The following is a 12347-nucleotide window of genomic DNA, read 5'->3' as shown; positions in this document are numbered from 1 at the left end:
GCCTCACAGGAGCATCAGAGATGCCTCTATGATTGCCACCATCACGACGTGCACTTTTCTCCGGATTCTCTGGTGCTTCTCTGGTCACCCATTCGACGTGTGGGCCTTTCCGAAAAGCTGCTGTCGCGCTACGCTGGCCCTTACCGTGTGGTGCGACAAGTGACAGATGTCACGTATGAAATCATCCCCGCCGACCTCTCAGCGTCATCATCAGCTGCAAGTGACATCGTTCACGTGGCGAGACTAAAACGATACCACACACCTTTCACCGCGGATGTGTTGATTAAGTACTGGGACGGTGCTTCTACAGCCGGCGGTGATGCTACGGAACAGCCGCCACAGTGTGGCTGCACTGAGGAAGACGACGTTTGTGCCGGCTTGATATAGCGTTGCCATTTTGGCCTCCGTTAGCTTCCTTGTAAATAAATTGTAAATAGCCTTTAGCTTCAGCTACACGAACAATATGAAGTCAAATTAAAGTGATAGATTAGTGCTCGAGAATATCTAAGGCGTCAATGTCAATGTTATCGCCAACAGAGCCTTAATAATAGAGAAATTGAGGTAAATACAGCACATGATTAGAGACTCCCTGGGACATTCAAGTGCTTGGCCAATGACAAAAGCACTCCTCAGTCAAATTCTGTTAGAATGTTAGGCGTAACGTTAAGAGACAGGAAGAGAGCGGTATGGATCAGAGAGAAAACGGGTATAGTCGATAGTGTAATTGACATTAAGAGAAAAAAATGGAGCTGGACAGGTCCTGTGAGGCATAGGTTAGATAACCAGCGGACCATTAGGGTTATAGAATGGGTGTGAAGGGAAGCGCAGTCGATGACGGCAGAAGACTAGGTGAAGTGATGAAATTAGGAAATTCGCAGGAGCTAGTTGGAATCGGTTGGCTCAGGACAGGAGTAATTGGAGATTGCAGTAGGAGGCCATCCTCCTGCAGTGGACATAAAATAGGCTGATGATGACGACAATGAGTGCATGAGTATTCCCCTGTCGGAATGTGCCAGCAACAGCTAGGAATCAAAACCAGAGCCTCACGTTCAGCAGCAGTATGCTAAAGCCACTGTGCCATGGCAAGGGCTCAGGTTTATGTGTGTTATTATCCTCATATAGCTGTTCAAAGAAATTACGAAGCTCTACAACATTCGAGTGCGTGCTGAAGTGTGAACCCCTATGTATACATATGGCGCCGTGAAGAACATCCAATTCTGTTCCACCAACCTTAGTTTTGTAGAGTGCTTTCTTTTTTGTGAAAGACAAAAAGACTGCATAATTTGGTTGAAATTACAAGTTTCATTAACTGAACTTCGGTGTGGGAATTTTCCATGCTTCTTCTAAAGCCAGGTTTCTACCCCAGTTTGCCAATGAACCATCCTGGTGATACACGACTGCTTTAGAGCAAGGGTTTAAAAACATTGTCACACTTGCTATTTGGTGAAAATAGTAGTTTGTAAACCACGTTTTTAGGCACTCAGCCAGATTAGTAGAAGACACAGACGTTTCCACCTGGTGGCTGGTGTTTTCCAGTTGCATGAAGAGGCAGTACAGTGTGAGTGCTTGAGCTGATAGTGTAGGCTGGCCATAAGTCCCAGCAGTGGCCCTGTGACTGCCCCTTTTTACTTTTGATATGCTTCACTGCACGACAAAATGCTTCACCGCATTACATTCTGTATGCTTCGCCGCATAACACGGTTGTATTGCAGCGAAGCTGACTTGAACCGGCAACGGCAATTTTGGGGGGGTTAGAATGTTTCGAATAGCAAACATATATTTCGAAAGAAATCGACTACCAACCGATTCGCTTCGGATATTCAAAGTTTCGAATCATCGCACTCAGCTACTTTTCTTTTATTTTACTTACATTCTAGGAAAATTGGTCTTCATTTTCTGATCTTCCAAATTCAGAGTGTCTGCCTAGATTAGATAAATATGGCGAATACTTTTCGGATGCATTGAAACATCATGGACTAACCAGAACTTTTTAATTTTATGTAAATAAACTAGAATGTTGAATAATTCAAGTATGAATTATCACAGGGCAACTAGAAGCTGTCTTAGTCACATACGAAAACACAGTCACCCTTATCTCTGGTGAACTTTAACAGCAAAGTTTTGTGTGTGTCGTGGCCTTGCCCTTTCAGCTATGTGAAAGCAGCCTCCAGCACTTGGCTCACAACAAAACTGATGCAAAGCGCAAGAACATCTGTGTAATACATCTGTGTAACATCAGAGATTAGGCAACCACATTGTTTCTGTACACATTCCAGAATGATGTTGTAATTCCAGTTATTTAAAGTTTCTCATTTCCTTTCATGAGAAAAAAACAAGATCAGCACAAATTTGTATTATGTTGGTGGAATACTTGATAACACTTCTTAGTGGGTTTTTTTGCAATTTGTTAATGATTTCACAGCAGTGGATTTTTCCCACTGCTCAGGTGGCCAAGCCTAAACCACAGGGAGGGAAATAAATCCTTTTACAAATGCCTTGTAACATAGTTTAAAAGAGATCTAGAATGCGTCTAGTAAAGCACATCACCTCAGAAATCTTTTCCAAGAAGTTCTGGAATGCACGATTGAGCAGCGTCACATTCATCACCAATTGAGCTTGGTGACGACAAACTGTGTCCCTGTCGCACCTTCACAGCCTTCTGTCCTTTTTCTTGATTCCTAATGCACCATCTCTGTGTCGCTCAATCCGTCATTGTGCTCAGCTTTGGAATCAGAGTGGTCGGTCTCCAACACCAGTTTGTGCCGAACCACGAAGGTGACAGTATCGGCCAAAAAGTACCATCCTCCACAGCCATATGGTGCCACTGCCTATCTAGTACAATATTTCTGATGATCGAAGGGGTTTCATGATGCAAGGGCATTGGAGACCAAAGAGCACCAGAACTGCCTTATCTAGAGTGAAGATTAGAAAGATGGCTTTGAATAGGGCAATATGCAGGTGATCAATAAACAAAAGGTGTACAGAGCCTAGCTACAAGTACAAATGCAGGACTAAAAGGTAAAACGTGTTTTTAAGGTAGCTTAGTAGACGTATGTGTTTCAAGCAAACCGACAAGAAAATGTTTTTGATTACTGCATGTTTTATGCTTCAATGTGCAATAGCCAATAGAAGTAGACACACTGCCTAGGTCTTAATCTACCTACACAGAGTGTAAGTAGACCAAAAGGACATAAAATATGCATTTCAAGGCAGCCCATTGCGAGTCTCACTAGTATGACATTCCTCTGATTTTGCTCCTGCCACAGGTACTTCTTTGTCCAGACATCCAAGAGTTCAGCCAATAGCCATCATGTTTACCAGTGCATCATTGTAGATACACATCTTTGACTTGAGCACCAAACAGAAGTTGAGAGACAGGGAAGAAGACAACACATTCTCTTTCTGTCCCATCTTCAGTCACTACAGACATTAAATATGAATCATAACCAAGTAAACCAACCAAATGTCAGTGCAGTTAAGGGGGGACGCGGGGATCAACTATGGAAAAACGACCCAAAAATCACTTTTTAGAAAGTTGCAGATTCCGAATCTTTGACCCCTTTTCTATAATTTTTCCAAGTATTTCCGCTGAAAACGACTGCTAAGTACCATAAATAAATATATACACCAGGCAATACAGCGAAAATTTCGTGAAAATCGGTGGAAAAGTCGCGGTTTTCGAGCGCCCCTAGCTCCGGAACGGCAGTACGCGGCGCGGCCATGCTGGTACCGTTGAAAAGCGCGCCTCTTCGCCTTTTGACGCCCCTCTTTCATTTCCTGAGAGAGAGAAGAGCAAGCATAAAAACATAAAAAGTCTGAAGGTCGCGGAGCTGCTTGTTACGGCCGCCGATTGGCTTGCTCCGTCACGTGCGTTCTATGAGCCGCCCCATTGGCCGGGTCTGGAAGCGAGCTGCTGCGGCGTCTGCTTCTCCCGTTTCTTCGCGCGCTGGCTGCTGCGCCTTTGTTTACGTGTTAGATATTCGAGGTACACCGCCGCTTCATCGCTTTATTCCGATTTGAGTTTTCTATTTCATTTTGTGGTTTCGAGCATGACTGGGCGGACGTGGACGACGAAATACGCGACCAAGCACCGCTTCGGCAGCCGCAAGCGCAAGCCGCCGAACATCCGAACGATAAGTAGTCCTAGCAGAGATGTGTCCGCGCGCTAGCTTGCAAGAGAGACTGTCGACGCATTGCCGGGCAGTTCGCAGGCTGTTGCAGCCTTGAGCTCCAATGGTGATGATACCGAACTAATAACGGCCGTTTCCGATGCTTCCGGGCCTGCGACGTCCCGTAAATACTCCGCGACGTACCCCGATTGTGCCACCGCCGTCACCGAGATGAACGACGAAAGTGCGGTCCAAGCGCGTGCGTCTGCCGGCCGTGAAAACGAACCGTGCATCAGCAACGGTCGCACCATACAGTCGCATCTTGAGTCACAATTCATCTTGTCAGAGGTATTGAATATGACCGCCGCCACTGTCCGCGCGTCACTTGGTTCTGTGCCGGCAACCGAACGGAAGATGGGGTTTACGGCGGGAGGAGCATGCTCGGTGGTGACGGACTCAAGCGAGTCGAGCGGCTGAGAAAGATGCCTTGAGCAAGAAGAGGGCACAAAAAGCACATGAAAGCAAGCATAAAAGATCCAAGAAGCCAAGAGATCAACCTGACACCTGCACCTACAAGGCCGGTGGTTTCTACTCGAATAAACATGGCTCAAAACTTCGAACACCTTTTTCTCAAAACTTTTTTCTACCACCAAGGTCAACTTGCAAAGCCAATATCTCAGCCACTGTTATGAATATTTTTACACCGTTTGTTTTGTTACACTCATTGTGCACCACTGCACACAGTGACATGTTTTGTTTTCAAAATAGTTGCTTCAATAATTTGTTATCTTTTGTTTTCACAGTCGAGATTTTCATGCAACTGAAGTAGCTACCAAGGAATGAGAATATAAAAAAAATCTGCTAGGCTAAAAAAATTATAGGAATGTCACTGTGTGGAGGATACATATAGGAGTGCTATCAATGTTTGCTTGAACTCCTAATATCAATATACAGGTGTGCAGGCATTTTGCAAAAATGAAAGCAGAAAAATTTTGTAAACAAAAAAGTACTTCAGATATTGCAGCCATATTTTCACAGTTTTGTTTATGTGATGTTATTAACACCTGTGCAAAATTTCATCAAAATCGGCTGGTAAATAAAGAAGTTTGCTTTGATCCCCATGTCCCCCCTTAAGCATCATGGGAAACATGAGGGGTGATAGGGGTTTCAATAGGATGAAAAAAAAGCGGCAAGCAGCCTTTTGTGTGAAATATGCATTATATTGTAGTGCAATAATTCAAGTGGCCGCATTGTTCATCATTTGGAATACTGTAGCAATCAGTTCTAGATGTGTTCCATCAGTACTATAAAAAGATAAGAAAATTCAAGATGGGCCGGTGCGATGAGGACAAAAGTATCCAAAAGTGTAGTCACTTAGAAATTCAGACATGAATACATGCCGCTTTGCATAGTCACTTTGCACATAATAAGGTAAAAGATATCAAAACTTATGCTTCAGTAAAATACCTATAATGATTACAATGTCATTACAAGCTAGCTTGTAATGACTTTGTTGGTATTTCGATACATATTGTCACAGAGTAGTGACTCAGAAGAAGCATGAACTTTTCTAGAAAAAATGAACAAAATGAACAATAGTTCACTCTTCGTGTGGAAGCTTATGCCCACAACGCGAAGCAACACTCAAGCAACAACGATAGCAATGAGCGCAGTCTTTTAATCTATATGCACAAGTCTCGTCTGTTGGTTATTTATGGATGTGTCACTGCACACTACAGAACTATCCCTGGTGCTCACATAATTCGAAATTATAGGACACTATTCATGACGCATGTGCGACTCCAGCAGAAACGCCAACCTCACTATCTAATCAATGACAACAGTAACAAAATTCTGGATACAGCAAGCCCAATTTACCCAGAGAAATAATAACACAACATTGATAGTTTGATGAAAGCAGCCACCAATCAATATTAAAATGATGATACCTGGCAATATGCAAGTCTGGCCCTCAGAACTAAGAAAGCACTCACCATTTCTTGGTTGCACATATCTTGGCACCCACATTGCCTTCCATTGAATAACGGTCACATCGCATAACCTGGAACCCTGCTTCCTTGTCAAACACACGAAGGTAACGAAAGATCTGGAATGCAAAATACCATGTCCACTGGTGAGGTTTTTTATTAAATGTGTAGTAACCAATATTGCATGTCAACACACCATTCAAGTAAAAACACAAGAAAATAATTCAGTTTGTTTCATGCCGTGTTAATGCTACATTTTAAAGCAGCAAATAATTCTTATACACATGTTATGATACACAAGAAGAATGGACAGGTCTGAATAACAACAGAAAGGACATTTTACTACATTTTAAGTCTCAACAAAGACATAGCTTCGATTCCAATGCTCTCATTTAAATATTTAGTACTACTGGCAAAGCTCCTAATTTCGGGACACGAAATGGCAAAATGACAAGAGAGAGCACAGTGCAACAATCAGTATGCCATGCCCTTTTATGTTGTATCCTGCGTCACACACACTGTAAAATCAGAAGGCACACTACCAACCACGCAACTTTTTTATTTTATTAATGCAAACTGCTGCCTGCACTGGTGCTTCACAAAACTTTATTTTCACTACTAGTGAAGAACAGGCAGTTCTGTATGTGTTACAATTTCACTGGTAAAGCTGTTAAAGGAGCACTGCAATGACATTTTGGACTTCATTTTTTTTTTTTCAATAAATGTAAGTCCTATAAACCAAAACCCTACGAAAACACTCACAAGCCTCAGTTACCTATATAATCTACTCTCTATAATAGCAGTTCCATAAAAAAATTTTCGGTTTCCTTGTCCAGGAGGTGTACACGTGACGACATCATGGACACGGTCACATGGGAGAAGAACATTGCAATGTTTTGGCGCTTACTCCAGCTCACTCGGCCATTTGTTATGCTGCTAAAGAGCAATGAATAGTAGCATAGCAGATGAACGAGTGAGCTGGAACTAGACACAAAACATTGCGATGTTCTGCTGCCACACGGTCGACTGCCTTCAACCTCATGACGTCACAATACTACACGATACTCAATGAAACCGGAACTGGTTCATAAGAGAGCTGCTGTGGCTATTTAGGCCCCTCTAAGGCTTGCCGTTATTTTTCCTAGAGTTTCAAAGTGCAGAGCTTAGATCTATAGCTCAAAATAAAAGCCAAAAATGGCATGTCATTACTCCTTTAAGCACTGCAAGCACTACCATTTCCTGTTTATTTCTCATTAAAGGGGCCCTGAACCACTCTTTATCAGTCTATAAATGCATTTAAAGTTAAATTCAACTATTTCAGAAATACCTCACCGCAAAAAGAATGTCAATGTGTTCAGCAGAAGCGGAGTTATTGACACCCAGACATCCCGTTCGCGGAGCTTCTGCTCCTTCTTGAATGACTTGTACTGCGATGGCTACGGCGGAGCGGGGCATACCCACAGCACTCTGTCTACTGAACACTGTGGCACACAGCTCAATTTTGATTTTGGATGTTCACATAGATGCCACTAGTTACAATTTTGTTGCCTACAACGCATCAAATGTGGTTGCCCTCAGTGAACAGCGGTGCGCTCAGCCATGGGCTCATCGCGGCAGCCAACGGTAGCCACAATATCTACGTTACGTAGCAGATCCCAGCTACATGCAACTGTAGTGCGTATGCGCAGAGTTCGCTTTGCGCATGACAGAGCTTGAGTGCACGCTCACGCCCACATGCTCCAGTCTGGTCGTGCTACGTGGTGCGGACCGGCTTTGTTCTGCACCAGATTGACCGACGGATACTGTATCGACTCGTCCAAGGGCCACACCCCCAACTTGGCAGCCCAAAATTTGGGAAAATAAATTTCTGACGGAGAAGCAATCGCGTTCGGTTCTCCGATGCCGCACATGCATCGGCAAACTTTCGCACCTGCATACTACCCCGTGCTGCTACTAGACGGCTAGAACCAGCATGTGCTCAAGGTATGAGGTGTGCACAAGTCACTGGCTGCACCAACACTATGTTGACCAAAACGTTTGGTCCTGTAAAAAAAAACTAATGAAAAGGAAAGAAAAAAGTGCAACCCTTACACGAGTCTATACGGTAGTAGCCACACCCAATTTGCACATTTTAATGCGCTATCAATAGCTCAATACGAAGCGAAGTCTGCCACGGCGTCCAACCAGGAGCGGCCAGGAGGGAGCGCGTGCTGGCAAACATGCGTGTGGTCTATTTTTAGCTTCTTGTGGTTCGAGGTTAGTCAAGTGTTCAAAAAAAGTCAGTGGCACTTAGGTATGCCTATGTGGATGAATGTGAAAGCATTGCGACGTCTTCCCAATGACGATTTGTTTTACAAGACGTGACGGTATTGTTTTCATGTTGGCTTGTATCATTTCTCGCATTACGTGCCTTGGCCTCGGCCTCGTTTGCATACTTGCGTGGACATCCAAAGGCGGCAGGCACAGCTACTGAATGAGAAGTCGAAGTTGGAGATTCGTCCATTGGAGCACACAACAGAACTCATTAAAACCTCCACACGAACTGGCAGTGCCGCAACGCGCGGCACTATATGTAGACCGGCCACCAGCGCCGTCTGTCTCCGTGACACGTCTTTTTGTACCATATCCGTTGATGGTTAATCCATCGGAGTGCACAACAGCACTCACTGAAATCACCACATCGACTGGCAGTGGGCCAGTGCCACCAGCACATGGCATCATGAGTGGTGTCGGAGCCAGCTGTGGAAGAAGACGACGAATGTGCGTGCAATGGAATGAGCACGTCTCTGTGACCACATGACTTTTCGTACCATTTTCCGCTTTGTGAGCCATATAATGCTTTCGCATTAAAACTAGCCGAAATTAGCGAGACCTGATAGTTGCGACACTGATAAGCAAAGTGGCCATAGTGTAATTCCTATGCGGGCAGCCGCGGCCTAGCATGAGCGGACAATCTCAATCTGTCAGTAGCATTTAACATTGCAATTGATCAGCCTATCAAGCAAGTTTCACAAATGGAGCGATGCAGCTTCCAACAGACACACACAGTGTAGTCGGAGGAGGAGATACTCACGTGCTCTTTGAACGGACCCTGCCGGGCCTTAGTGAGAAACGAGGCCGGGACAAAGTCTGTTAACTTAGAGAACACCTTCTCATATTGATTGTGGGTCTTGAAATCTGCTATCAGCTGCTGCAGCTCCTGCTTGTGGGACTTGTAAGGGCGAAATCTGTGACCAAACCAAGAAAGGAACACAATGATGCACAATTTTTATCCCAGCCACCTGTCAATGTGATACTGCAAAGATAAACAGAGAGGTAGGAAATGTTGCATCATAATATCCTGACAAATGCCCCATTCCCAAAACAAAACCCACCCGTTTTTAACATGGTTTGCTTTTTTTTTTTGTATAACACCAAAAGATAGGCCACTGCTGCTGCCACCAGTGGTGACATGGCAAAAACGGGGTCAGTTAGCTACTACCAGAGATAAGGAACAATGCTAGATGGGAAAGACTGTCATCTTTGGTTCACCCCATTTAGCTGCAATGGTGACCTTGGCAGAAGCTAGGTACCACAGGACATGACCAAACAATGCTGAACAGTATTTTGTCACAGAGCAGCAAGGACGTCGGACGTTCAGGATGCGACAGAGTCTAACCATGTACATGACGAGGTCACGGAAATTTTGTTCAACAGTGCTCGTGAATGTTCTTCTGAAGGTTTTGAGGAAGACTGAACAAGAGCATATTAACAAACCTTCACAACCTTCGGCTACGATGTTGGTTTTCCTTGATTGTATACCGAAGTTAGCACGGCCACTCACTCTTGTCACCTGATTTGCTACAGATCTTTGGTAGGCAAACACTATGGATAATGTGGTAGTTATCTATGTGGCAACCGAATTGGACAGATTTGATGAGTTCACACTAGCTGGTTATGTTTTGTCCTTTTGATGTTGTAGACAAAGATATGAGTGAACACACAAAGGGTTGATATCATGACAATGTTGTATGAACTGTTACGACAAAATGCAAATTGATTTGCAAAAGGCAAAAAGAATCTGCAAGAAAGAAGAAGAAAGCTGGACTGCACTTTTTTTTTTTTTAACATGTAGGTCAGCTGCAGTATACAGGACAGATGTGCTATTCATGAAACACGGTCACCTAGCATCAGTTGTGCTTTCTAAATGTACACATCCTGAATGACGAGTAATCAAGTTAAGGTGCAAATACGTAAATTTGTACAAACAATTCAAAGTGACAATCAAACAGACAGTGGCAAACACATGCATATGAACAAATGTTTGAAGAGGTTGGAAAATAACTGTCACATAAAATACTTCTTTCAAGTCGCAATCATGAAAGCAAATGGCTGAAGATGGCGAGGCAGGCACATACTGTTGATATACCTAAAATGACATTTTCCCTCTAACCAGCACAGACAAGTAAAAGGAAGAAAACATCGATGGAGCTAAATTTCGAGGTCGTGCCTGTCCGCCATGCAACACAGAAACGAATAAGTGAAATCGCAGCCTAGTCTGCTCAGGGTGTCATTTATGCAAGCACTCTGTCGAATAAAACGGTGCTTAACCAGTGGTCTCCGAGCGCAATGTTTTTATAACCACGGCCGAGGCAGAACAACCGCGCACATTACACCACGGAGAAATGAAAGTTGCAGAGCCAGCCTGATGCTTACCTGAGGTTCATCTTGTGCGTAGCAAAGCCCAGATATGGATCTAGGATGAGACTTGTCGCCTGGTCGTCGCTCTCGCACAATTCGCGAGCAGTCATGCCCGTCGACGGGGCGTAGCGGCTCCGTGGGCCCTCCACGACCATGGTTGCGACGGGCTGTGAATACGCAAACATGAATCGGTTCCGCCTTTTTCGCTGACAACAAACACAGCAGACATTCGCAAATTCCTTACGGCTAACACGTTTCGCTGACGCCGAAACGGGACACACAAAGCTGCGAGAAGCCAGCGCGATGAGGCCTGGGTAGAAATGCGGCGTCCGAGTGGACCACTTTCGAACGATCCTTGCAGCACGAGCGTGACCGCGACAGACAAATTGGTCGTTTCCCTACGCAACAACTCTCAGCACTCATGCCAACGTCGGCTGACATCAGAAAACATTTCCAGAGGCAGTACTCTGCCGGAGAGCAAATGTAATTCAATGCACATCTCTCACATCCGCCGCTTTGAAGAGGCATGCTCCGCAGGCATGTTAGAGACGCGATACACGGGTATCATATCAAGTCTGCATGTTTGACGATGCTAATCGGCGGTAATCAACACAAGTTATATAAGAGACGAAATGCGATTAGAATGTAAGCTAACGCAAAGTCTCTCACAGTCCGAGAACTAATGCAACACAAGTCTGCCCCGTAACCCTGTTTGCACTCATCCCACATTTTGGCAAGATTCAGCACAAATGCCTAATTTGTACAGCACTTTAGACGATATGCGAACACATAGTAGTGCATAAAAGTTATTCGTGTTTATACTAGTCTTGTACTTTATGAAAAGAATGTCCCGGAAAGATGGATGGATGGAGGCGATGCAGTCGGGACACCTTCGCTCCCTTGCGTTTGACACGGCTTACGCTCCGTGTTTAACGCTTCTTTTTAGTCGCGCACTTACCTTTGATCCCGCGACGCTAGTTGAGTAGCCTTCTAGAGTTCCGATGGACTCCTAGCACTGATTTTGCAGACATGAAACTGTCGGGTAGACGAGCGACTCACGAAGCCCGGAGGAACAATCGCACAGCGCAGCTCGCAGCAGCAGCACCGTGCCTATCGCCGCGTTCGGCACTGTCGTCCGGCTCAAGTGATACTTGCATTTCCTACGTCGAGGATCTAGACGACCTTAAAACGAGGATGCGTTCTTACAAAGCTACAAACCATATTTTGCTTACTAGAAATACAACTTCAACTGCGGATCGCTCTGTCGGTGCCCAGTAGGCCTAGGCAACTTTCAAACTCGAAATTTTGTTTCGTATCGCCAAGTTTAGACAACGCATAACAAGGGTTGGACCGATGTGAACCTTTCAGATCATCGCAACGATTGTTGTGCATTCTTTATTTGACATCACACGGCTCAATGCACATATACACAATTTCATTGTTTTCACGGGCTACGTTTTCTGTCGGACGATCGCGGAGGGAGTTAAAAGGTCGGTCGACCATGCCGAACGGCCGCGCCGCCGCTGCCTCGATTTAAAGGACGCGTATTTCGCACATCGTTCACCACGTG

General features: G+C 44.7%; 1 protein-coding gene across 4 annotated transcripts in view; it reads right to left on the bottom strand.

Moving 5' to 3' along the window:
* The window catches only part of Hmt4-20 (Histone methyltransferase 4-20), a 52997-nt gene extending 40832 nt beyond the window's left edge, over positions 1-12165 (bottom strand). The window contains exons 1-4 of one of the 4 annotated variants that reach the window (XM_050184748.3): positions 11022-12165; positions 10793-10944; positions 9171-9324; positions 6104-6216 (exon numbers count right to left, since the gene is read on the bottom strand). In XM_050184748.3, coding sequence (XP_050040705.1) covers positions 6104-6216; positions 9171-9324; positions 10793-10932 — 407 coding nt within the window. In that variant the 5' untranslated portion in view covers positions 10933-10944; positions 11022-12165. Of the gene's footprint in view, positions 1-2547; positions 2886-6103; positions 6217-9170; positions 9325-10792 lie in introns of those variants that run through there. The other 3 variants (XM_050184747.3, XM_050184746.3, XM_055074381.2) reach the window with 3 other exon arrangements.
* Between the last annotated feature and the right edge of the window lie 182 nt (positions 12166-12347).

This window comes from Dermacentor andersoni, chromosome 4 (genome assembly GCF_023375885.2).
Source record: "Dermacentor andersoni chromosome 4, qqDerAnde1_hic_scaffold, whole genome shotgun sequence".
NCBI classification, from domain to species: Eukaryota; Metazoa; Arthropoda; class Arachnida; order Ixodida; family Ixodidae; genus Dermacentor; species Dermacentor andersoni.
The sequence above is the reverse complement of the archived record's forward strand: the minus strand, read 5'-3'. Positions and strand labels throughout refer to the sequence as shown.